Genomic DNA, 27,049 nt, shown 5'->3' with positions numbered 1-27,049 from the left:
CTAAGCAAGGTCCTTTTGCAGGAGCAGCTGAAGCGGGCCTGGTGGGTGCAACCACACAGTAGAGGCAGCCTCGCCATGAGCCCCTTCCTTAGCAAGCCAATCAGCCACCGAATTGGCATCTCTCCTTATCAGCCCAAAACGCACAGTCCAGCCCTGCAGTCTCTTCAACTCAATGAAGCGCATAACCAGATCCTTCTCCACATGGTCACTGGGAATCCTCCAACCTGAAACCAGAGAGAAGGCTTCCATGGAGTCCGTTTCACACACAAGGAACTCGATGCCAGCTTCCAAAGCCAGGAGAAGACCTCTCCATAAGCTCCAAAGCTCCAATCTCAACCCACTAGTTACAGCCACCTTGCCACAGCAGCCTCGGACCCACCTTCCAGAGCTATCTCTGAGCACGCACCCAAAGCCCGCCTTATGCTCATCTTCAAAAACACTGCCGTCGCAGTTCACTTTGAAGAAGCCCGTCTCAGGTCGTGCCCAAGAAGCAGCTGGAAAGAAGCGGCCATGCTGATTAACTGCCCAAACAGAGCTGGTCTTATCGCTGAACATCTGCTCGTTCCTATCAAATTTAAAGTATAGATCTTAGTTAAGCATTTTAAAGTATCAAAAATCAAATTGGCTCAAACAACCAATTTGAGAAAATAAAACAATTATTACCTCCTAATGTCAGGATACGGAATTTGAACCTGCAACCTACTATTTTGAAACGAGGCAACCAACATTGCCACCTCTGTCTCCAACGCACTTTCCCTTATACGCCATTTCTCTTGAGCTTCTTCATATTTTCTTCTCCAAGAAGCCAGCTGGTAGTTTAGATCCTGGAGTCTATCCTCCATTATTTTCAAACTTTCTTGCTTCCTGACCGCCTCATCTCTCGCAAGTCTTAATTCTTCATCTTTCTCAGCAATGCTTCTTGAGGCAGCTTGGAACACCTGCTCCGCGTATCTTGCAACGCTCGCCGAACGAAGCGCTTGATCTTGAAGCCAACGGAAAAGTGCAGGACCTCCATGGCCTTTCATTAGGGAATGATCGTCTAAATTTAGGACATGATCATCCAATAACGGTCCTTCCAAGTTTTCTAACAACTGAGCAGCCATTGCAGAGTCGCCTTCACCTTCTGCCTGTTTGGCTACATCTTTCACTGCCATAGAAAATACAAACACAAGACTAGTTGATAAAAAAAAACAAAATAAAATGGAGTTTCAAATATAGGGCTTAAATGAAACTAACTGTTTGAAGGTAAGGTGCATTCAGTTCGTTGCACGAGCGCATTTTTTCTTTCTTGCAGTAATCCTTTAGATTTGTCAAGATCCATGGATTTATTTTGATTATCTTCTGAAGGCGTATCTAGTTGAGAAGAATAACATGCAATTGGCTTCTCCTCAGGGGCCAGCACATTTTCTTCCTCAACCAAATCAACAGGCAAATGCAGCTCCAATTCTTGTAAAACACTTTCCACAACGGAAAAACTTATGAGGAGTACACCGCACTCTTTAATATGGATTGATCCATCCACTTCCCCTTCATCAGTTGTAACACTAAACTCAAAGCGAACCTTTGGTGGATGGAATCTAAGAATGTTGTCGCAATGAAGTGGATCATACCATACATAAACATGATCCGAGTTCAATTCACTGACGGCTTTGTTCAACCATGTACCCTTTTGGCCTCCTACCAACTGGCATTGACATCGAAGCTTAGCGCCTTCCTTCCTTATTCCTTCGGATGGCGAAAGAACAACACAGTAAATGAAGCCTAACCATTCAGAGTCAGGAAGTTCGGTAATGATAATGGATGAAGACTCTGATTTTTTGTATGCGAAGAACTCTCTTGGAACTCTGCTTCCTGGTAAACAAACCTCCATACTGTTATAATTATAGCCTCCGCGGTGTTTTCTCACTACCACATTGTTAGCCACAGCTTTAATCATTGTTAAATGGAGGCTTTTCATAACAGACTGCAACGACTCTTCCTCCAATTTCAAGCTATTCTTGAACGAAATGTGTTTCGTCTTTCCCACCATCTTCCTAGAAAAGGTCTTCAAGTTTGACACCGACTTCAATATGGCGCAGTCATCAGCACAGAACTCATGGATTAGTGGTGGAAGCTCTGGCAAACTCCGGAGCTTCTTGCAACTCTTCAAGGACAGAATTTCCAGCCTTTGAAGATGCTTAATGCTCGGAGGCAAGCACTGCACAGAGCTTCCATCAAGTATTAGTTCCTGTAATTTTGACAAGATGCCAATGTTGTCAGGGAATTCAGTGAGATAGATTACTACATTCCTTGAGATGCAATATCTGTAGAGAACGTAAGCCATCAAAGAGAACATGAAGTTGTTGCTTGTCGATTACTAGGCCATCATACGAGAGCTTTAGGACCTTAAGCGATGTCAAGCATAGCTCGGTCGGGAGATGCTTAACGGGAGAACCTTCTAGATTGAGGCTTCCAAGTTTGCATAGACGGCCAATTGATGTGTCTAGCATTTCAATTCTTGTGTTGCTTAGATCCAAGCTTTCAATCAAATCAGATGACACTGCGAATTCCTCCAGACTTGAGCAACCATTGACGCTAATATTCTCTAGAGATTTTAAGTGCTTATCGCCCTTAACATATTGTAAATTTATGCACCTGTCTAGTATCAAAGTTATAAGTGTGTCGGAGGATAAAACTGATGAATGAAGAGCACACAAACTCTCACAGCCGGAGAGGTTCACCCATCTCAGTCTTTTTGCCTTAGACAAATCTGGAAGCTTTATTAACTGCTTGCATTCACTTAAGTCAATTCTCTCCAGGTTGCTAACTTCCTGTAACAAACAATTCAAAAGTAAGCATACATATTTTATTTAGGAGAATTTTTTTTAGTACCTATAAAATTGTGTTTAATTTGCCTAAAAATAATTTATAGTTAAATTTTATGAGTAAAATTTAGACACCATAAAAGATATATTTTATTTATAATGTTATTTGTACGTCTGAAAAAATCACATTTATTTATAAAAACTCCTAAAATATTTTAACAATTTTGCTACCCATAACTTTTAAAACTGGTATTTTAGTGTTGGTATTTTTTAATAACTAACGGTATTCTCTTCTTTTTATTTAAAAATAATTTGAATACATAATTAATAATAACTGTTATTTTTATACGAATGTCAAAAATTTAGCATATGATGAATAGTGATATTGTATTTTTAATATGATTTTAAACCACTGCAACTACTCAATTTAATTTATATTTTTTAAAAAAATAATAAAACTAGAACTAAGTAGTTATAGTTGATCTTAGATAATGCATTAAAAATGTGTTTTACTCTATTTTATTGAAACAAAAATACCCAGAAAGATAAAGTCTTATACACACGCTTTTTTTTTCTTATATATCACTCTTAAATCACATTATAAACTATATATATTTCTGTAATAACCAAAATATAAGTAAAAAATAAATAAGTAAGATGGTGGGTCTATTTTTAGATTTTTTTTTTCTCTAACCCTAACCACGCACCAATATTTTTTACTCACCTCACCATTCACTAACTCTCAACCCGGCGCACACACTTTTATTCTCACTCACCCTCAAAAAAGAAAAGAAAAAAAAAAGAAAAATAGGAAGAAGAACCAAGAAATAAAAAGAAAGAAGAGAAGATAGGAGAGAAGAGAAAGAAGTGTGTGACGGAGAGAGAAACATAAAAGAGGAGGAACCGTCCGCTACCACTAATGTTATTGTTGCCATTGTTGTTGTCATTGGGGCTCACTGTCGTCATTTGGGTATCTAACCAAGCCATCGTCTTTACTGTCGGAGTTGTTGGTGTCGCTAGAATTGAACCGTTTATATCACTATCCCGAACTATTTGCCATCTCCACCTTGTCTTTGTCCCAGTCTAAATTCTACACTCATTCATTTTATTCTACTTCAAGTCTCCTTACTTTAAATTTGGCGTTTTGGGTTTAGTGTCTTCGGTCCCTTAAGACTAAGTTGTGAGTAGACTTTACATTTATAACCGTTAACCTTTTGGTTTATCCTTTTTTGAATTTTTAATTATATTTATAAAAATATTGTTGAAGAACTTTGATTTGATTAAAATAATTAATTTATTATAGTTGATAATTATTTTTATGATGTTTATACCTTCAAAATTTTATATGAGACTATATATATGTTTAATAAAGTTTTATATTATTTTAGAATATTTGATTTTACTCGAATATATACTTTTTGAAGTATTGAAGTATTTGTTGACATTTACTTATTTTAAAATTGTGAAATATGTTCTTATAATTAAAAAAACTTTTCATGAGAAAGTATTATTTGATTTGATTTGATTCGATACCTTATATATTTGAAAGATTTTATTGTACTTGAAGCTATATGTTTTGAATTGGTTTGGAAGGCTCGTATTAAAAATCCGTAGTTAACACAGTTATGATGTTAATTTAAATGCATCTGATTCAAACTCCAGCTAGCAGGAGTATTACTAGTCTAACGTGTAGGCCACATATTAGATATGTTATTCTGTTAGGACACACAAGAGAAAATGACTAATCATAGAGGTGGAGTTATCCATGTATAGATTTTTTATTTGATTTCTGTATGAGAACTTCATTATTGATTCACTTATTATTATAAACTATTATTTTCTAATTAAAAATACTTTGATAATAATATTTATATAGTCTCATATCGATTATAGATATATTATTTAGTCACTGAATTGCAAAACTCACCCTATTTTTTTAAAAATATTTTTTAAAAATAAATACTTAACTATGTGAGACTTAACGATATGTGATGAATATCTACTCTTTGTCGAATTCCTAAATATTATATGCTCTATATGTCAGAGACATAATCTATTTATATTTATTTATTTTATCTTTTATTAAAAATATATAATTATTTATTTTAAAACTGTAAATTTATTAAGAATATTTATAACTTTTTTATTTTTCTCATATTTAAATCTATTAAACTTGCTAAAAAAACTATCTTTTTAAACGCCAATCATAATTTAGTTTGGAGCGTGACCATTATTTCTCATCACTTAGCTTACCTGTTTTCTCTTATCATTAAATTTAAAAGATATCTTAATGGACACTAGTTTCAGTACGGAAATTAACATTGTCTAGAAATCTATATCTACCTGAATCCCCTGCCATAGTTGTTTGACATTGCTATGCGACATACGAATCTCAACAAGGAACTTAGCACAAAAGTTTAGTGGAAGAGAGTCCAAAGGGTATCCATACCACTCAAGGTAAACTAGTTTGTCAGAAAGTGAGTCAAGGTCTTCAGGAAGACTAATTTTACCAGCACATTGATCTGAGGGCTTATATAATTTAAGAAATCTTAAATTATTCATCCTTCTAAAAGCATCAGCACGCAACTGCATTTCTTCAATTTGTGACAAATCTAACATTATGCCTTCAATTGCATCTGTACCCTACAAAGCAGAATAATAATAGCATAACATTGGTTAATATTTTAGAGAAAGTCTAGGGATTAGTAATTTTTGTGTTTTGTGATCAGCATTTAACCATAAAAAAAAAAGTAAGTGATCTCTCATTATTGGATGTAATTTCACACTATTAAAAATACTATTGATTGTCAATTAATCTATTCTATTATATAAAAATCGGATGTCTGCACTTAATGATGAAGTTGAGGTGGCATGTTTCGGAGAGTATTTCTTAATTTAATTGTTTTGACTTATTCAATACAATTTATTGCACTGACTTAATTATATTAACTAATTGATTTGATTAGATATTTAAATATTAATATAATTAATATAATTTATTATAATTTATATTACTTAATTAATTATACTACATTAATTATAATTTGTTATATTAGTGAATTAGTCTTTTCATTTATAAAGTCTAAAATAAAATAAATAAATTGTTATTTATTCTAATTAAATTTATTTATATACTATATATGAATTAACGTTAATTTATAAAACATAGAACTTGTGGATTGTGATAAAAACGCAAATCAGAAAAAAAAACGCATATAATTATAAAAGAATTAAATCTATCCTCTTTATTTATTTTTAACCATCGTTTTAGATTTTAATTTTTTTAAAACCAGTGATAGTGGAATTTTATTGATACTAGATAAAATTATAGAAGAATTTATGAAGCAGTATAAATTGTTGCTCTTTCAATCAAATCATACCACATACAAAAATAAATTAAATTAAATAAATTGAATTTGCATTTCTATATAAATTGAATTGAATAAATTCGATTTAGACAAATACGTAGTAAATTGATTTCATAAGATTCAAATTATATGCAACTTCTGAATAATTATAATAATATTGGTATTTTATATAAAAATTAATACAAAAATAAATTAATTTTTGTACAATATTTTTTTTGTATTTATGAGCTATTAAAAATGAACAAAAAAAATGGTATGAAATTTGAATTTTTTTTGTATGGATTGTTATATAAAATATTAATATCATTATAATTATTTATTTTAAAACGGAGTACAACTAAGATTTTACTAACAATTTTAAATAAAATATTTTTATAAAATTTTAAAATTTTTATTATGAGCACTTTTTGTAATTATTATAAATAATTTTATAAAATTTAAAAATGGCTTAAAAGATGTTATGAATAAATCGTCTGACAAAAAAATTGATTACAAAATCGGTCGAATATGTGATTAATCGACCGTTAGAATTGATTGGTTTTTTTAAAGGATTTTTTGTTAATAACTCCTCCAAACGGTGTCGTTTTGACTTTAAAAAAAAAACATAAATCCCCAACGGCTTAAGCCCGTAATCCAGTCCCACTCTCACACTCCTCTACTTTCCTCCCTGAAATTGATGTGAAATTTTGAAATTGAGAAAAGAACCATAACTCCCCAAATCACGAGTCTGCAGCCACCGCAGTGTCAGACTGAGAGAGAGCGTGCTGAGATAGAAGAAGAAACTATTATAGTTAAAGCAATAGCAGAGAGGCTGAAGGTCAAATGCATGAAACAATTGATTGAGAATCATAAAAGGAGAATGCTTATAGAACAGATGTAAAGTGAAAGAGATAAATGACTTGCTGCGATCAACACATCCTTTAGTAAATAATAATAATAATAATAATAATAATAATAATAATAATAATAATTATTATTATTATTATTATTATTATTATTATTATTATTATTATTATTATTATTATTATTATTATTATTATTATTGAGAGTGCTTAAAGAGAATGCTTATTATTGGCATTTAGAGTCATCACATAATTTTTAGAGAAAATAATAAACAAATTTCTAACTTTTTAATTTAAAAATAAATAAAATTTATTTATTAAAAATACAAAAATAATTTTTATATTTTAAAATATGAGACATATAAATTTTTTTGTTCAAAATATATAAAGATAAATAGCATTTATAACTTAAGTACAAAATGAATTTTACTTTTTAAACTAAATTTTGGATGAATTAGACCACTTGATTAAAGAAAAATTATAATAAAAAATATTTTAAAAAATTATTTTAACAAAAGGACTAAAATAAAAAAATAATACAACACTAGAAATAAAATTAAGAGTTAATTTAAATAGTAGGAACTAAAATAATATTTTATCCATCTTTAAATTTAAACTTTCATATGTACGCACAGGCACACTTGAAAATAAAAATCGAAAACCAATTTTTTTTGTCAGTAATCAACCAATAATTTTATTTCTCTCTTAGCCTTTGTCCATCGGTATTTTGATTATGTGTACGAGGAGGATTCGAAAAAATTGGAGAGGGAGAGAGATAAGGAGTGGCCCATTTCGTGTTCAGCTCCGTTTGGTTGATGTATTTGATGAGACATAGACACAGAGACACAGACATTAAAGACATGGACATAAAATATTTGTGTCTATGTATTGTGTTTGGCAAAAATAAGAAATAAGACACATATATTTAAAAAAGACTAAATTACCCTTCATTCAACCACAAGTTTTACCACTATTACAATACACCTATTATCCCAAACAATACATGCCATCACCATTAAATTTTTATTTCTTCTAATAATTTTTTATTTCTTCTAATACCATCTTAAATTATCATTTAAATATTAAATATATAATTGTTCTTGAAAAAAAATAGAAAATTAAAGTTCAGAATTTATCAAAGATTAATCAAAATTTAAATAAATAAAAAAATTAAATGTACAAATTTTTTTTTGAAAAAAATAGAAAAGTAAATTTAGTTGTAGAATCTAAAAGAGAAAGAGAAAAAAAAGATTTGGGAAGATAAGAAGACAAATTTTAAAAACTCAATAAGGGTAAAAGAGTAAAAAATTAGTGTCTCACAAGTTGTGTCTCAGTGTCTCACCAAATTGGAGGTACACAAATTTAGTGTCTCCGTGTCCATCCGTGTCCTCCCGTGTCCTTCAAAAATCTGTGTCTCACCAAACCAAACAGCAGACATGTGTCACCGTGTACCACTGTGTCTATGTCTCAGTGTCTGTGTCTCAGTAACCAAACGCTACCTAAATGGATTATTCCATTTCGTGGTTGGTATACATGACTTGCTCTATTTTGTGACTGCCTCCCTTGGAATGGGTTTTCTGACGCGCACAGTACCTTCTCATCCATTTTGTGTTCACCTCTCTTAAAATGGAGGCTAATTTTATTTTGTTGATGCTTCACATGAAATGGCCATACGCAATTTAGAAACACTTTTGAGCCATTCGCATTATAAAAAATAATGTTTTTCTCATGCGTATATAAATAAAAAAGTCTCAAATCTTCATGTACTATTTAGGTTAATTAATTATTTAATATTATTTAAGATATACTCTGTCATAATTTAAAATAATATACTATTTAATCTAAATTAATACATAAAACTCTATACTAATTAGAAAAATATAAAATTTGATGCTTTTGTGTAGATCTATTTAACTCGAATTAAATAAATTAAAATTTTAAAATTATATTTAAATTTAGAGTTTTATTTATTATTTAAATTGAATTGTATTTATTTTTAAGTCATGACTTAGTATATTTTAAATAATATGATATAGATACTCATTGATTTAGTTTAATAATTTGAAAAATAATTCAATAAAACTAAACTAATACAAAAAAATTTTAACTACCAAAGTATACTACTAAAATGGTATAAAATCAAATACGAGATTAGTTAATTGCATAATTATTATTTGTGTTTCATTTATTTTTTTTGACTTAACAATGTCGAAGAACAACAATAATACAAATTTTGACGTATATAAAAATGTGCATCATATTACTACAAGTCAAAGAACAGTGTGTGGAGAAACTGGTACCTCATCTAATATTCTCAGTTTACAATCCAGTAAAGATAAATGTGACATTTTTCTCACTGTAATTGACTCATATTTATCTAAATTTAATTTATATCAGTTTATTGACAAAAATTTTCTATTATTTCTCATTACTCATTCATAGGAAGGCAACTATCTATGTATGGTGTACATTGTGCCTCGCATGGAATTGGACAGAAAAATACTTCTCCTAATTATGCAAGACCTTCTACATCAGAGATAAGATCTAAATCTTTAACTCTACGAACGGATCCCTCATTGACAAGAACTCTACTGTCCGTGTTAACAAATAGTACGTATAATTAATGATTGTCAAATGATTCATACACCAATATTTAACAAAAAATATACTTCATCGAAAATCATTTATATAACATAGATTTATTACAATTCTAGCACACTCCAATGTACAGCCTGTACCCCACGTCCATTTTATTCGATTTATCTACACTAGAAAATAAATGTTCAAATAACTTTCAACAGTTATAATCTGTAGATTATACAATTTTTTATTTTTCTATATTTTTTAGGAAAATTATTCTTATGCGAATGTGTAACTACATAATAATTAAAATAGCGTAGCTTAATCCATTTAACAATTTAAAAGTGGGATTTTAACCAAGTTTTTTGCAGCAAATACCGAAGAATATTACCAACAACTTCTCTTGAATTCTCAAAGAGGATGTATGAGTTTTTGAGATATATAAACAGTAGGAGGAACAATTTATGCTACGTATAGAGATGCGTGATTTGTCCTTGGACTCTTGTAGGATGACAAAGAATTCATTGATGCAATTAAGGAAGCAATCTCATGGGCTTCAGGATCATATGTTAGGAGGTTATTTGTCATTCTATTAACATCCAACAATATCTCAAGACCAGAACATGTCTGGAATAGATGTTGACATGAACTCTCAGATGATATTTTGTATCGACAGAGAGCCGTGATGGACATGAGGGGTGAATTTTTATTAATTACAATGATAAAAGTTCTTTCTTATTGATCATTTTTAGTTTGATTGAATTTTTACAGTATCGTATAATATGCAGAGTTAATAATGTCAGATGATGAGATTAAGCAATTGTGCATAATGGATATAGACAAGATCTTATATTCCTATGGTAAAACCTTGAAAGACTATCCTTCTATGCCTTTAACAACTGAAGTTGATAGTTTGTTAACCGAAAGGGTTATTAGGGAAGAGATAAACTTTAACAGTGATGATTTAAAGAAAAATGCCTTAGACATATTAGCCATCGCAACACCTGAGCAGAGATATGCATTCGATAAAATTGTTATAGCTGTGTATTGTGATGAAGGAGATTTTTTCTTTGTGTATGGTCTTGGGGGTACTGAAAAAACATTTCTCTGAAACCTTATGTCTGCTGAGATTCGCTCAAGGGGTGATATAGTGTTAAACGTTGCTTTGACTGGTATTGCATCTTTACTTCTTTCCAATGGAAGAACGGCACACTCAATGTTCAAAATACTGCTGAATATAACTGTGAATTTTGTATGTAACATCAAACCTGGTTCCCCTCAAGCAATGTTGCTGTTGAAAGCCAAACTTATAATTTGGGATGAGGCTCCAATGGTTAGTAGGTACTGCTATGAAACGCTTGATAAATGCTTGGTTGATATCATGAGGTGTTCTCCAACATATAGCAAAGATTTGCGCTTTGGAGGAAAAGTGGTTGTACTAAGTGGAGACTTTAGACAAATTCTTCCTGTCATTCCATGAGGATCGAGACAAGATATGGTTCATTCAGCTGTGAATTCATCTTACCTTTGGAAGTTTTGTCAGGTGCTCAAACTAACAAAAAACATGAGAGTCTCTTTAGGGACGACTACTTCAGATCAAGATGAGACAGAGCAATTTGGTGAGTGGTTATTGAAAGGTGGTGATGGTCTAATAGGTGACAATATGGATGGTGAATCTGAGATATGTCTTTCAAGAGATATTGTTATTCCTTCTTCGGACCAGGCGTTTGATGAGTTGGTTCATTTTTCTTATCCAATTATTTTGGAAAACATGTCCTCAAAAGATTTTTTCAAAGCAAGAACTATATTGGCTCCCACGCTAGACATCGTTGAAGAAGTCAACAACCATCTGATGGCTATCATTCCTGTAGGAAAAAATTATATCTTAGTTCAGATTCCATTTATATGGAATAAGGAAATATGGAGAGTCAACTAGATTTCTATGGTCCTGAATTACTAAATAGCATAAATTGCTCTGGTTTGCCTCCACATAATTTAATACTCAAGGTTAGTGTTCCGGTGATGTTACTGAGGAATATTAACCAATCCAGTGGTCTTTGTAATGGTACAAGGCTACACGTTAGGAAGCTTGGAAATCATGTCATAGAATGTGAAGTCTTAACGGGTAACAATATTGGTCATATTGCTTTGATTCCAAGAATAAATATGGTACTAACAAATGAAACCGTCCCAGTTAGATTCTAATAAAGACAGTTTCCCATAATAGTATCGTTTGCCATGACAATTAATAAGACTTAGGGACAAACTTTATCTCATATTGGATTGTACTTGCCCAAACCAGTTTTTACACATGAACAACTATATGTGGCACGTTCAAGAGTTAAGAGTAAGAAAGGTTTAAAAATTTTACTTATGAATCATGTAGAAATGTCTGCAAATTTAACCATCAATATTGTTTATAGAGAAGTCTTTGAAAAAATAGTATTCTAATGTAAATATTTTAATTTTATTTTAAATTCTATATCAGTGTATAATTATTTTACCTTAAAAAATATACAATAATTATTACTCACTTTTTTTAAGTTAAACTTTGATTTTGATAATAATTTTATAAATTTCTTAAAATAATAATTATTTTGTATTTTTATTTTAAATATCGAAGCATATAATTTTTTTTTACTTTTATAAATTTTTCCGTGCTAAGCACGGGTCCATACACTAGTAATTATAAAATACAAAAATTATTAGCCTCCTAACACTCCTCTATTATTATTATTATAAAACAAATTTACTAGAGATGTGTATAAAAGATGTATACAAAAATAGATGTACAGCATTTTTTTTGCCAACAATTAATCAACATTTATCTTTTTTTTTCTTAAATTTTTTTTCCTTCGATTTATGTTCATCCACTATTTTAGTTGATAATTGTTGGTTAAAAAATTGATTTTTCCTAACAAAACTACACCAAAAATATCATGATATATTTTTATTGACATCAAATTATTAATTCAAGATGATATTTTTAAAATATCAAATTAAAGTGCTATATTATTTATTTATTATTTATTACTACATAATAAATGCAACAACAATTTGTATATTGTCTAGCCAATTTTTAACTGATTTTATTTCGTTAATTGAGTAAATTTTTTTGTCTTATTTGACACTTCGACAAATTACTAGATCAATTTACTAGTTTCCTTGACCTCTCGGGTTGGAAATACTGTGAAAAACCAAAAAATTTATTAGTTTTTCTGTGGAATTGACTAGTTTATACCTATTCTAATAACTATACCAAAAGTAATATAAAAAAAAAAACATTTTTAACTTTCTTAGTAGGTATCACTTTTTATTTAAAGAATTTTGATATATGAGAGAAGAATCTTACCTTGTTATCTTTGAGGATAGTACAAATTTCTTCAGTGTCCCTCATCAATCGGCTACGTCTTGTAGGATCTTCACTACTTTCTCGACGCACTATTTCAAACGCAATTTCTTGCAACAAGTCATGGATTTCTATTGTATTATTATATGAAATAGATATGAAAGCTTTATCTCGAAGGACCACCATTCCACACCTTGCTTCAAGCCCACAGGCCATGAGTATGCTTGTGACACTATCCTTTTCTTCTCCTTTGTGAAAAAATGCAATTTCAAGAAATATCTTTTTCTCTTCTTCATCTAATCCATCATAGCTCATTTTGTAGAAGTCTTGAATAGCCTTATCAGGATACCTCTTCAGTTTCTCCAGAGTACCTTTCCAAAAGTCAACTCGTTTCGATCGAAGACTCGAACCCAAAACCCTCAAAGCTAATGGAACGCCGCCAGCATACTCTACCATGCTAGCAGATAGAACCTCATAACCCTCTCGAGGGTGAATCTCATTGAAGGCTTTTAAGCAAAAGAGTTGTAGTGATTGTGGGTCGTTCCATTTTTTTACCTCGTGGATCCAATCCACTTCATCATTAAGAATATGCTTATCTCTTGTTGTTATGATGAGTCTACTATCTTCATTTAGGTCTCGGTATTCTCTGCAGAAATATTTTACTTGATCCAAACTATCCACGTCATCAAGTACTATGAAAACCTTTTTGTTACCAAGCCTTTTTAGACCATATTGGAATCCAACAACATTCGGTATGCAAATTTCTTCTTTTAATAGCTTAGAGATAAGCCTATCATGTGAATATTCTTTTACATTATCTACATAGCAAACCTTGTCAAATTGGGGAAAGAGTTTGGCAAACAACACATTAGCTATGGTTGTCTTGCCAATTCCAGGCATGCCCCAAATCCCAATGACTTTGTATCTTTTCATTAAAATTTCTACATTTTTACAGATTTCGTCGGTTCCAACAAGGCCATTTAGCTCAATGGGTCTCCGCAGACATCGCTTTTGCAATACATCATTCACAATATTCTCTGTGAGTTGAGACTCATCCCTGGCATGCATAAATGATGAAACAAGAAAGAGAAGGAAAAATTAAGAACTAACGAGTTGTTCATTTATTTGCGGAATAAACATTAGAGTAATACTAGATAACTAATGTTTTTTCGCCAATTTCAATAATTTTTTTAAAAATTATTTTATTTATTTTAAATTATAGATCCTAAAAGTTTACTAAAAATTTCTGTTGGTATTATATACTTACGTTTTTCATTTTTTATTGGTTTTTAATCTCTACTAGTCTACATTTAATATTAAATTGCAATATATATTATAAAGATAAAAAATATTATGTGTATACTAAAATTAATCGTTATATATTTATATATTATTTAATTTATTTTTAATATATATTTTATATTTTAATATATATTTTATATTAATAATTAATTTTAATGTATCTCTAATATAATTTTATAAAAGTTTATAAAATTTTGGAGAAGGATCAAAGGTTTTTCAACTTGTATGAATTAACGCATATTTTACGTATGTATATGCCATCAAAATTAATGAGCAAAATAAAATAAATACATAGAATTTAATTTTAACATAATTTTATACATATATTTAATTAGATAATATTATGTCAATAAAAATAATTATTTTTTATAAATTACATGCATAAATAATCATGAAAAATAGATGTTAATAAATGTGAGTACATCAAAATTTAAATTAAAATATATATTAGTAATATTAAAATCATTTGTATGTGTTTATATTTTCAGGAAGAATAATAAAAAACAATTATAAAATCTAATTATAAAAAAATAAGGGAGGAATATTGGATTTTTAAATAAACAAAAAATTACATATTTACCATTTTATACAAAAATACAACTATTTATCAATTGGCTTATTATTTCTCAATTTGACGGTCAATATATTCAATAAAAAAAATTTCCTCAAATTTTCTAGTTTCGAAAACTCAACTGGTCATTGAATCAGAAGAATTAGAAATTTAAAAATTTAACGAAGTTCAACTACAGTTGAATTTTATATAATAAAATAATATTTTCATATAAATTATATATTTTTTAAAAAAGAGTTATTTTTTATTTTAGTCTAGTTAACCGCTAAAGATTATTCCAAATCGATCGATTAGCCATTTTTTAATTCTTTAACCGGTTCGTTGCTAATTGATTTTTACTTAAACCAAGCCAATCACATGATTAATTTCTAATTAACCTAATTGAATGGGTCAGTTTGTTCCAATTCTCGAAACTATTAAAATTGGGGTAGAATATATACAGCATGCGAAATTGAGAAATAATATTTAATATTTTTGTATTATATATATATTTAAAAAGGCAAACTACTAAAATCATACTCAATTTTGAAAACGTTTACAAAAATGACGTTCACTTTTGAAAACGATAAAAATATCTTTAAAATAGTTTAAAATGTGATAAAAATAATAAAAGATATTATCTTTTATAAGTAACAAATAAATTTTATATTTAACAAATTATTTATATATTTAATTTAAAATTTTGTAAAAATATTTAAATTTAAAAAGTACATATAAAAAGGATAAAAATTCCACCTCTAAATTTTTTTAAAACTATTTTTAGTCATCAATAAAAAAATCATAAAAAATATAATTAACATAAAATCATCAAATTTTAAATATAAAATTATCTTTTTTAATGATATTTACAAAAATAACATCAAAATTTAATTTATAAAATATTTTTTGAAAATATATATTTAATATTAGATATTTTTGTTACATTTTAAAATATTTTAAAAATATTTTTGTCATTAATAAAAATGAGTCCCATTTTTGTCAATATTCTAACTGAATACAAAATTACTAATTTACTCTATTTGAAAAAAAAAACTTCAAATTTCAGCAATTTTAATTTATGTTGGTCAGCACTTTTAATTAATAGTTTAACACATACTATCCAACAAGGCAACAACTGTACTCAATACTATACTTTAGCTAACATTTTTAAACCTGCTACCAAAATATAATAAATTGTGCTTGACCCTTTAGCTTTAGCATTAGCATTATCATTGCTATTTAAAAAAACAAAATCTATTTGAACCAGATATAGTGTTGTTGACTTATATTGTTGAATAAATAATGAATATGGTAAAAGAAAAAGGTTTAAATTATTGCGAGGAAAAATAGTAGAATTCTCACAGATTTCGGGAGTCCCATCCAGAAATTTGGGCAGCTTCAGTGAGAGCGTCTCTCCATTTTTTGACTTTGATGTCATTGTCTCCCAGACCTCGTACATGTTTCGCAAATGATTGCTCGAAGCTCCCAGTCTGACCCCTTATCTGTGACGGATCTGTTCCATAAAAAACAGGTATAACAACCTGACCAACATCTTTTCTGCACTGCAGAATCTTCACCAGTTCTTGCAAACACCACTTCGAAGAAGCATAGTCTTTAGAGAAAACCACGATTGACACGTGTGAGTCCTCGATCGCTCTCTCAAGTGAAGGCCAAACATCTTCTCCTCTATCAATAAGACAGTCCATGTACGTCTTGATTGATTTGTTTTTCAGAGCGTTGAAGAGATGGATGGTGAAGTTGTTACGTGTGTCCGCACCTCTGAAACTAAGAAAAACATCGTACTCTTTTGTCGATGAACACATCTCTTTTCAACTAGCTACTTCTTATTGCTGTTGCAGAAGTAAAGGGCCAAACACCTCAACCTGATGCTATTTATATACAAGATTATAGGGGTGAAGACTCGTGTAGTCGTGTGCACATATTTTTATATAAAATTTAAAATTAAAAATTATTAAATAATAATTTAATGAAATATATTAAATTATTTAAAATTATTTTTATGTAAAGGGCCAACATCTCAACCTCGTGCTATTAGATTTGAATTTTCTAAATTTTGAATTTACTTTATAAAAAGATAAAATATGATCTATCACTATTTATTTTATATGTGAAACTAAAAAAAATATAAAAAAATATGCAATGATAAGAAATCACTTTATCATCTAAAATTTAAAAAATCTAAATTTCATACTATTTATATACGCGGTTAAAAAAGAGTAAAGGATATAGAAGGTTGCAAGTTATATATATTATTTTGGATTTTGGATAAATAGTGAAATTAGTGGGATAAGTCATTTTTTAAATTTATTTTTTAAAGATTTTATTAACTAAATTAGTTTTTTAAAATTTATAAATAAATTATTATTTTTTTATTATTTTATTAATAATTTTTGTCAATAAGTAATAATTTAAAATATTAATTAACAGTATATATAATATTTAATATATTTTATTAGATACTAATTAAATATGTTTATGTTAAAGATAATTAATAAAAATTTTAAAAAATGATTTACAAAAAAATATAATATATAAAAAATTGTGAAAAAATTCTTTTATAAAAAAATTAGAAATTAGATTAAAAAATATAAAAAATTAATGTTTAATTTATTTAAAATTTAAAATTTTAAAAATTAATTAATATTAACTAAAAATAATTGGCTAGAATTAACGACGACCTAGCGAATGATATCGTGTAAATCTTATATGGAAAAGTATAGAAAGACAATATTCTTATTGTACAATACATACAATGGAGTTTAATTGAAATTAAAATTAAATTATGGGTAATTAATTAATTTTGATTTCTTTTTAATTTGAAATTTGAAACAAATTAGGATTACCGTCAGGTATAGAATCAGAATAACGAATTCCCTCCTTCAAAACGGCGTGACCTCCATTCTCTCGATTAATCCGAGAATCTCGCCGCTTCAGTCCTCCGTCCGACACCACCGCCATCACCACCGACAACCACCATCGCCTACCCCCCTCTCTCTTCCCTCTCTTCTCTTTTTCTTCCCTCTTTCTCTATTTCTCCTAAATCCCCTGTACGTTACCCTTGGTCTCTGTGCAAAGCCCAACCCCAGCGAGAAACCTCAGTGCAACCCAGCAGCGGCTGAGCTCTGTGCCGTGCAACACCGCCTCTTCTACCTCTCTCTTTTCATTCTTTCCCTTTTACCAACGCAGATTCCATGCTTCTTCCTGTCCGTGTTCTTTCGTTTATTTATTTTGACTAATTTTTAATTCTTCTTTTAGTGTTTAGATTAGGCTTAAATTAATAGATTGATACTTTTTGGATTCCAAAATGTTTGATGGCTGATTTTTCTGGATTGATTGCTGCTTAAATTAAGTTTAAAATTTCTATTTACATATTGTACACACCATATACTCGATGAAATGCCTGAGTGAAACTTTTTATTTAATTCTTATGTTTGGCCAGCCTTTGTCTTAAATTTTGTTATCTTTAGGCATTATAATTCAGAATTGTGTAATGTTATGCTATTTTTAATGATGTTTAGATTGAGTTTTGACATGGCACTTGATTATTAGTTTTGTTTAAATACCAAATTGGTTTAAAATTTTAAATTTGGTCATTTGATTAGTGTAATTTAAGAAGTGCATATAATGTTTAGTTAAATGAATTGAATGAAACTACCTATTCATGTATGTTTTAAACATTCCACATGGTTGCCATTAGATTATTTTAAATTTCCATCCTTATGCCTCCATGTCATGCATGCACAAATAAATTTGGTCACAACTCACTTCACAATTGGAAATATATACTCTAAGTGGGTAGTTGATAAGTAATCACCCATGATATGCTTAATGCCTAGAGACCTAAGTGGGTAGTTGATAAGTAATCACCCATGATATGCTTAATGTCTAGAGACCTGCATGAATCTAATTAGTGTAGTATATTTTTAAATAATATAAAATAGAACTAACTGCATTATTATTGTTAAGAATTTTGCTGAAAATGTAAATTAAATAGAATAAAAAGAAGCATGCATGTTTAGATTAGGAATATATGTATGAGTATACATGATAGATAGCCTATGCATTAACAATGCAATTGAGTAATGAAATAAGTGCATGGTGGTTGTATGTGTTGCCTTTTGATATTGGTGGTACACAGTGTGATGTAGCACAGAGAATAGAGGTAGTTAAAATACTTATATAATAGGTAAAATAAAATAAGTAATTTAATTAATATCAATAGATGGTGTTAATGCATTTTTTTCTAAGTTAATATGGGTAGGATGATGTAGTTCGGTTATATTTGTGTATTTTTCTCTATGAAATTTAGAGAGAATTTCTTTGCATCTCATTTATTAATTGTTTATCTAAATAGTTTTCATGATTTAATTTGGGTGTTTATTTTGTGATTATAGGTCATGTCACTATTGGATGTTACTGAGGTTGGAAGTGAAGAGATGAATTTTGGCTACATGGTTATCTTCAAACAGACACATGAGATGTTCATTTCTGTAGGCGATCGGATGTTCAATTTACTTGTGAATGCGGATGGTTATTATTGGCTCCCTATTTCTATGTGATGAATGTTATTTATGACTTAACTGACTTTCGTGGTTTGCAAAAGTTTTTTCATTAACATGTTAATTTAGTGGGTATCTAATCGTGATAGGAAAAAAATAATGCTACAGTATTTTCAGTCAATCTGAATGTTCGTTTCTGCTTGATTTTGGATGTTCATTTTTCACATATAACCGGATGTTCATTATCATAGACCAAGGGATTGTCAGGGTTCATATTCATTCATTAGCTCACTGTTGCATCTGTTCAAAATGAATCAAATTAACTAGTCCTAGGGTCAAATATCATGAGAAAAATGTTTCACCAATTCAACTCATTCAAAATAGGAAAATGAAAAACATATATCCTTGAATACATTTATAATTAAAAAATGTCATAATAGTAACTCTCTAGATAGTAACTTTCACTTTCAATCATTATGCCTAAGAGAATCCAAAAAAACACAATCACAACAACTTAACAATAGTTATATAGGATCCACAGTTACATCCCTCTAATTGCACAGGAAAAAATATAAAAACCAATCTGATGTTACGCCGCTGACACCTGCAATACATTACAATATGTTTTCAAATTAATAACCAATAAACAAGATAGATAACACGACAATGTAACATTTAAAGAATCCAGTCAATATTTGGCTAATCCAGTCAATATTTTGTTGTTGTGTTGCTTTATAGACGTTTAGACTTCGACTAATATAGGACAGCAAAAAGGCTTGGTATTTTATGACTTAGATTTTGGCTTGCGTTGTGACATAACCAAGGGTAGCAAACTGAGTTAAGTGGGGTTATTGTTATATTTGTGTAAGTATGGTCTGAACTCTAAAATTACAAAATGGGCTCGAAGCTTTACATGTTCAAATAATGCCGAAATATAATGACATATATACTACCATAACTGGATTAAGAGTAGCTGAGTCCAGAATTAAAATTGAATCTATCAACATCTAGTTTTTCTAACCCCATACGGTTAAGCACTTAAACCTGTTATTATATAGTAAACCTGGAAATGGCAGAAACTTGCTTAGCCAAACATATTGAAATTCCTAGAAAAATATTGCTCACATAACCATCTATTAGGCCCTTCCTTCAGCAATATTTATTCATTTTTGGAGATTGGTTTATTAATATTGGCCTCACTACCTTGTACTGTTTAATATTGGATGTTGTCTATGGTAACTGGTAAGTAGTACCTATATCATTTAAAATTAGTATTTGATATCTCATATCAGAAGCCAGTATTCGTATCATACATGTATTATTTTACAAAAAAAAAAATCCAAACCATGAAAGAATTAACAAAAAAAACTTCCGATTCAATCCTTCAGTGGACCATATAATAAGCATATCTAAATAAAATAAAAACTATAATCAAGCATGGATATATGTGAATGTGAAAACCAACAATCTGATTACTTACTACAGTTTTCATCCAATTCAAGGGGCAAAAAAAAATCTATCATGAACACCAAACATCCAGTACTCTGGCGATAGTTTTGATCGGCGGCGTCTCGTCCGGCGGCTGGGTTGCAGTGACGGCCGGATGTTCAGCGACGGTGCCGAACTTGAGGGCAACGCACAGGTCGCTTGAGTTCACCTGTGACCTTCCTCGGTTGCAGGTTGTGGGGCTCAGGGTTCTAGCGCCGTCAAGGGGCTCTGCAACGAATTAGGAGTGTTTGAGTAAGGGGAGGAGAAACAGCGTAATAAAAGGGATTGAGAATTTGGAGAAAAAGTGAAAATAGTAAAAACCTGGTGGTGTGTTAAAGTAAACAGCCATAATAGGATTAGGGTTAATTTTCAGATTTAATTTCAATTTGGGCCTAATAAAGATCCATTGTAGGCATTGTATGCATATTTCATTGTCTCCGTAGCGGGATCCATCTTATATCCCTCCGTATACAGTATGAGAAAGTATAGGGAGCCAATGGCCTAAGCGTACAATGTGTACAATTGAGGTTTCGAAAGTATTAGAGATATGACCATTAGTGTTATATTGTCCTGTCAGGTTACGCTTTTGGGATGAGTGGGTTCATGACATGGTATTAGAGTTCTAGATCTAAAAGATCAAGAGTTTGATCCTTGGTGAACCCCAAAATCAGTTTAAGTTTTTGGGATAAGTGGTTTTATGACATAAGATATTTATTATCCCTGCTATCCGAATGGTTATTCTGGATAGTATGGGTGATGTTCATTTTATTCATGGACCAAAGATTTAGCCCATTGTACATATTGTACGCTTAGACCATTGACTCCCTAACAGTACTCATACAGTATATACTATTACACAGTTATTAATGATTGATTATCTCAATAAAAATTTCGGGTTATCTATGCTCTAAGAGAAATATTAAAAGGGATGTTTTGATAAAGACGCATAAAACGTCTTTTTGTAAAGATGTTTATGTGTTGTATTATTATTGGATGTATTAATAAATCAGTTATTTTTTAATTTTTTAACAAACTAGAATAAAACTGATTTTTTTATAACAATAACAATAAATCCATTTTTTAGGGATCTAATTGTATTTTTAAATGTTTAGAAATTTAAATGTCTGCAAAACAAAAAGTCAGGGATATATTTATCTTCTTATCAAAAAATTTAAAGATATTCGATTTATATTATTTAACTCGATCGAATCAAATCGGATCTAATAATTATAATGCAGACAATTGAGTTTATTATTGTTGCTATAATAAACCGATTTTGTTCTAATTTATTAAAAAATAAATTATTAACCGGTTTAATAAAGATGTCCAATAATAACATAACATATATAAACGTCTTTAAAAAAATATATTTTTAATATCTTTATTAAAGTGCTCTTCTTATTAAAATATTAGATAATCGCTAGAATTTATTATTTTTTATTAACAGTTAATTTATAATATATTAATATTTAAAAATATAAATTAAAAATATATTATTAATTATTAAATTAAATAAATTGAATTAACAATTAAAAATATTTTAAAAAATGGCAAAATTTATTAATTTTTAATTTTTTTAAATAAGTTCAAACTTAATGTAATACGTATGGATTTTAGTAGCCTAAAATAATCCCTAATACTAGTGTTATTAATAAATATTAATATATCTCTTAACTTAACTTTAGTAAATTAAATAAAAATAATAAATTTTAGATTAATGAAAATAATAAATATATTATGTTAAAATAAAAAAATTCATAAGTTAAGCCATTATAATAAAAAAATCCTTTTATAAATTATATGAGTTTAATTTAAATACATTAATGGTATAATATATTTTTTGTATAATAGTTTAATTATATTCGTCTTTTTATGATTATTTATATAATCAAAATGTAAATATATAATTTTTATTGATATGATATTTTATAATTTGATACATGTATAAAATTGTTTTATAATTCATAATTTATAAAATATAATTTATTTATATATTAATCGTTCTGTCACATATCATAATTATATTTATAATTTATAATTTTTTAACAAAAAAAATTATAATTTTAATTAATCTTGGCTATTGATTATTTTTAGTTTTATTTTGTGTTTAATATAAATATTAAATTTAAAGTTTAAACTAAAAATAATTTATTTTTAAAAAATAATTTAACGAACTGACTCAATAATTTTTTTGACTTTTTTTAAGTATATAACCTAATCTTTTTAATTAATAAATTTTACAAAAGAATTTAAATTTAACCTATTAAATAAAACGAACCGAGTCAAATTAAACTTAAAATGAATTGAGTCACGAATTTCATCCTAATTATTCTGTGGCTACGTTGTTCGTTCGATTTTTAATACGAAAGCTATATAAGCGACAGCTTGTTCCTACACGACGGTGGAAATGTCGATCGCGTTATCCTCCACAGTATACGTATATATATAATTGGCTGCTTTTCCACGTAATTGCGCAGCGATGCTTGAGAAAGGATTGAATGAAGGAATCTGCTTAGATTACAGCAAATTAAAAAAGAATATTAGTTATGTTAGAGAATTTTTTAAGTTTTGTCTTATTTAATAACTACTATCTGGGGAAGAATTATATGTGTATTATTGCCGATGAACACATCTCTTTCTTTTCAACTAGCTAGTTATTATTGCTGTTGCACAAGTAAAGGGCCAACACCTCAACCTCATGCTATTTATATACAAGTAGATATAGTTAGATAATAATTTAATTATGCATATTAAATTATTTAAAATTTTTAACTAATAATTTTACATAAAAAATAATTGTATATATTTAAATTTCTATCGATTATAGAAAAGATATAAAAAGATGATAATGAAAGTTATATATATTATTTTTGTGTATATATATAATTTTTATTTTTTATTTAAAAATAATTAATAAAAATTAAAAACATTTCTTTATAAAAGATTTTGTGATATATAGTAAAAATTGTAAAAGAAGATTCTCCTATAAAACAGGATTAGTGTATGATTGTATATAAAAATTAATATAGGAATTAATTTTTAAATAATTAATATTATTATAACTTTTTTTTTATTTTTAGATAATTTAAATATAAAATAAAAAAATTGATATTAATAAAAAAAATTGCTGCAAGTTGAGCTCTATTGGTAAACAGCGACCCAATGTTGATGTCTATTACACCTTATCCCTATACACGGTTGCAGGTTATTAAAGATTGCTGACACTGGAAATTTCGGGGTTATCCACCAATTTATAAAAGTAATTTGAAGTAAAGATTTTAGTAGTCTGAAATAGTTTCAAATATTAGTGTATGAATAGATATTAATATATGTATTAATTTATTTTTTATAAATTAAACAGTGATAATAATAAATTTAAGATTAATCAAAATAATAAATATATTATATTAAAATAAAAGTCATGAGTTTAATTATTAGAATTAACAAAATAACTTTTTATAAATTATATATGAATATATGATAAAAAAAATATGTTTAAAAAAATTATATATCAACTATTTCTCATATTTCCGTTATATAATTAGTATTATTCATACTAATAGTGTTTTACCGTGTTTGTTGGATTGTCTTTTTTACGCAATATAATTTATTATATTAAATTATTAAAATATTAATTATGTAATAAGAAAAGACTTAGATATGGCAAAGTTGTATGAAAGTCAATGTAAAATTCCCTGTATTTTCGCTGATAATTTACTCTCCCTCTAATGTAAGGGAGTGTAAAATTCTCCATATTTTCATTAATAATTTATTATATATATATATATATATATATATAAACTTAATTTTGATATATTGATAATATACAAATTTTATATATATATAATTATTTAATTAAACTTATGTATTTAGATCATTTTTAAATATTAAGTTTAAAAGTTATTTATTTATTATTGTTAATGTAACAAGATTTGTTATTGTGTTTACACTAATATGAAAGTTATATATAATAATAACACTACATTTTAGGTAACATGTATGGATTTTAGTAGTCTAAAATAACCTCATCATTTATATTAGTGTATTGATAAATAGTAATATATTTATGAATGTGCTTTTAAGAGGAGTATTAGCGGTCAATAAATTTTGTGTTTTGTAATTATCAATTGACTATTAATAATATTTTTAATAGTGTGAGATTATATTTAATAATGAGAGATTACTCACTTTTTTTATATGGTTAAGTGCTGTTCAGATTATTAAAAAAGTGTTGGCTTTTAGACTTTTTCTAATAATAATGTATATAATATATGATGAGTTCAATCTTAAAATTAATAAAAATTATTTATTAATAAAATATATTTAGAAAAAAAAATTGTATATCAACTCTTTCTCATATCTCCCTTGTATATAATAAGTATTATTCATGCTAGTGTTCCAACATGTTTGTTGGATTTCCCCCTTTTTTTTTTTTTTGTAATAAGAAACGACCTAGAGTCTTAGATAAGACAAATTAAAGTTGTATGAAAGTGAATGTAAAATTGTCTGCCATTTCATTGATAATTTACTCTTTTCGAGACGAACACATTTCTTTCTTCTCAACTAGATAGTGTTTTTGACCAAAACTAAAGGATCAACACCATTCACCTACTGCTAATATGGTTATGGATCAGAAGAAAAGATATATAGATTAAGAGAAAGTTTAGAGCATCAATACTTTTTATTAAAATTTGACTAATATTTATGTAAGATATGAATGTCATGATATTATGTTTTAAAAAAATTTAAATTAATAACAATTATATTTTTAATACGTTTTGTAACCGAGAGTTTTTTTAATTTGTTTAAAATTTTTGTATTTTTTTATCTGTCTTATATCTTTATTCTTTTAAATTGAACAAGGATTAAATTTTAAATTTTTAATTATAAAAATTTTGATATTATATAATATTTTTTTAAAAAATTTAAACTGGTAAAAAATGACATATACGAATATGTATGTCTCTAACATGGAACATGGTTGTATTAAACATGTAAGCGACGACCTAGCGCTGTCATGCATTAAATTAATTAACAACTTGATAATTTTTTTTAGGGCAAAAAATAGAAATAAATCAAGTTGGTCAATTTTTTACACGAATCAATCAAAGTAAAATCTGTTTCATCAATTAATTAAACAATATTTATATATAGTTCGAATCATGTAAGTTTGAACTCTACTACCACATAATTCGAATCATGTAGATTCGAATTATTGAATGACACGTAATGTCTAATAATTCGAATTCAGCTGGTAATTCGAATCAGGTTGATTCGATTTACTCTCAATGACGCATTTCCATGTAATTCGAAATGGGTTAATTCGAATTACACAAAGCATAGTTCGAACCAGGCTTGTTCGAATTATAAAGGACCAGATGTTTATATATATGGTGTGAACTAAAATTGATCTCATTAGAGTGGGAGAATGGCTAGTGATGAGAGTTTTGTCGTCTTGGTTCACCATAGAGGATCGATTAAGAGGAAAACACGATCCGGTGTGAAGTTCACTGATAAGGATCCTCTCAATATTTTTGTGAGGCCTATGACCAGCTATGATGATCTTGTTAGTTCTGTTCTAGGGAAACTTGGTCTAGAAGTCGTGAAACGTGTTAAGAAGTTTTTCTATCGCATTCCAATCTCGGTCCTCCAAGAAATCGTGAAATATGATTGTTTCACGATCAGAAGTGATGAGGACTTGCAGGTCCTGTTTCATTATCGCAGGCAGTTTTCCGAAGTGAGGACACCAGAACTGTTGGCGAAATTGGTTGACGTGGTATCCAGCTCGGGGAGTTCGAACCAGAACACTCCCACTGTAGCCACGGTAGCCGGTTCTAGCTCCAGACCTACGGGTGCATCTTCCTCCGTCCCTGTGTATGAACTTCCGGTCCAGCCTGTCGCCTCCCCTTCGTTTGCAGTGGATCTCAATGGAAGTGTAGGCGGCGACGTTGGAACAGGGGATTATGTGACGACCCCTGTACAGTGTGCTGCACCGGTTGGTGTTGGAGATGCATTGTTGGATGATCCAGAAGACGAGGGTGTGGAGCCGGATATCATTGGTGATGACAGTGGCGATGATATTGGACCGAGTTAGCCTGTTGGTGCAGGAGGTGGTTCTAGTTCTGGCACACAGCAGTACCCTCCACATTTTTCATCTTTGGACTTGGATGCCATGAGGCAGGAGGGGAATCCTAGAGCCCCTGCTGGTTTTGGCGCCAGAGATGCGGAAGGGTCTGTCGGGGTAAC

The 27,049-nt window shown here is 29.0% G+C and overlaps 2 protein-coding genes across 2 annotated transcripts; one reads left to right on the top strand and one right to left on the bottom strand.

Annotated features, from left to right (window-relative positions):
- LOC130948986 (putative disease resistance protein At4g11170) lies at positions 1-16,618 on the bottom strand. The gene is given in 7 exon segments (XM_057877832.1): positions 1-565; positions 664-1,147; positions 1,237-2,275; positions 2,277-2,810; positions 5,148-5,447; positions 12,947-14,000; positions 16,158-16,618. Coding segments are annotated over 7 exon segments (4,437 nt in total).
- A 9,613-nt stretch (positions 16,619-26,231) lies between these two features.
- LOC130948985 (uncharacterized) lies at positions 26,232-26,897 on the top strand. The gene has a single exon (XM_057877831.1). The coding sequence runs from the start codon at positions 26,232-26,234 to the stop codon at positions 26,895-26,897; it is 666 nt and encodes a 221-aa protein (XP_057733814.1).
- Positions 26,898-27,049: the final 152 nt, after the last annotated feature.

This window comes from Arachis stenosperma, chromosome 9 (assembly GCF_014773155.1).
Source record: "Arachis stenosperma cultivar V10309 chromosome 9, arast.V10309.gnm1.PFL2, whole genome shotgun sequence".
NCBI lineage: Eukaryota > Viridiplantae > Streptophyta > Magnoliopsida > Fabales > Fabaceae > Arachis > Arachis stenosperma.
The sequence above is the reverse complement of the archived record's forward strand: the minus strand, read 5'-3'. Positions and strand labels throughout refer to the sequence as shown.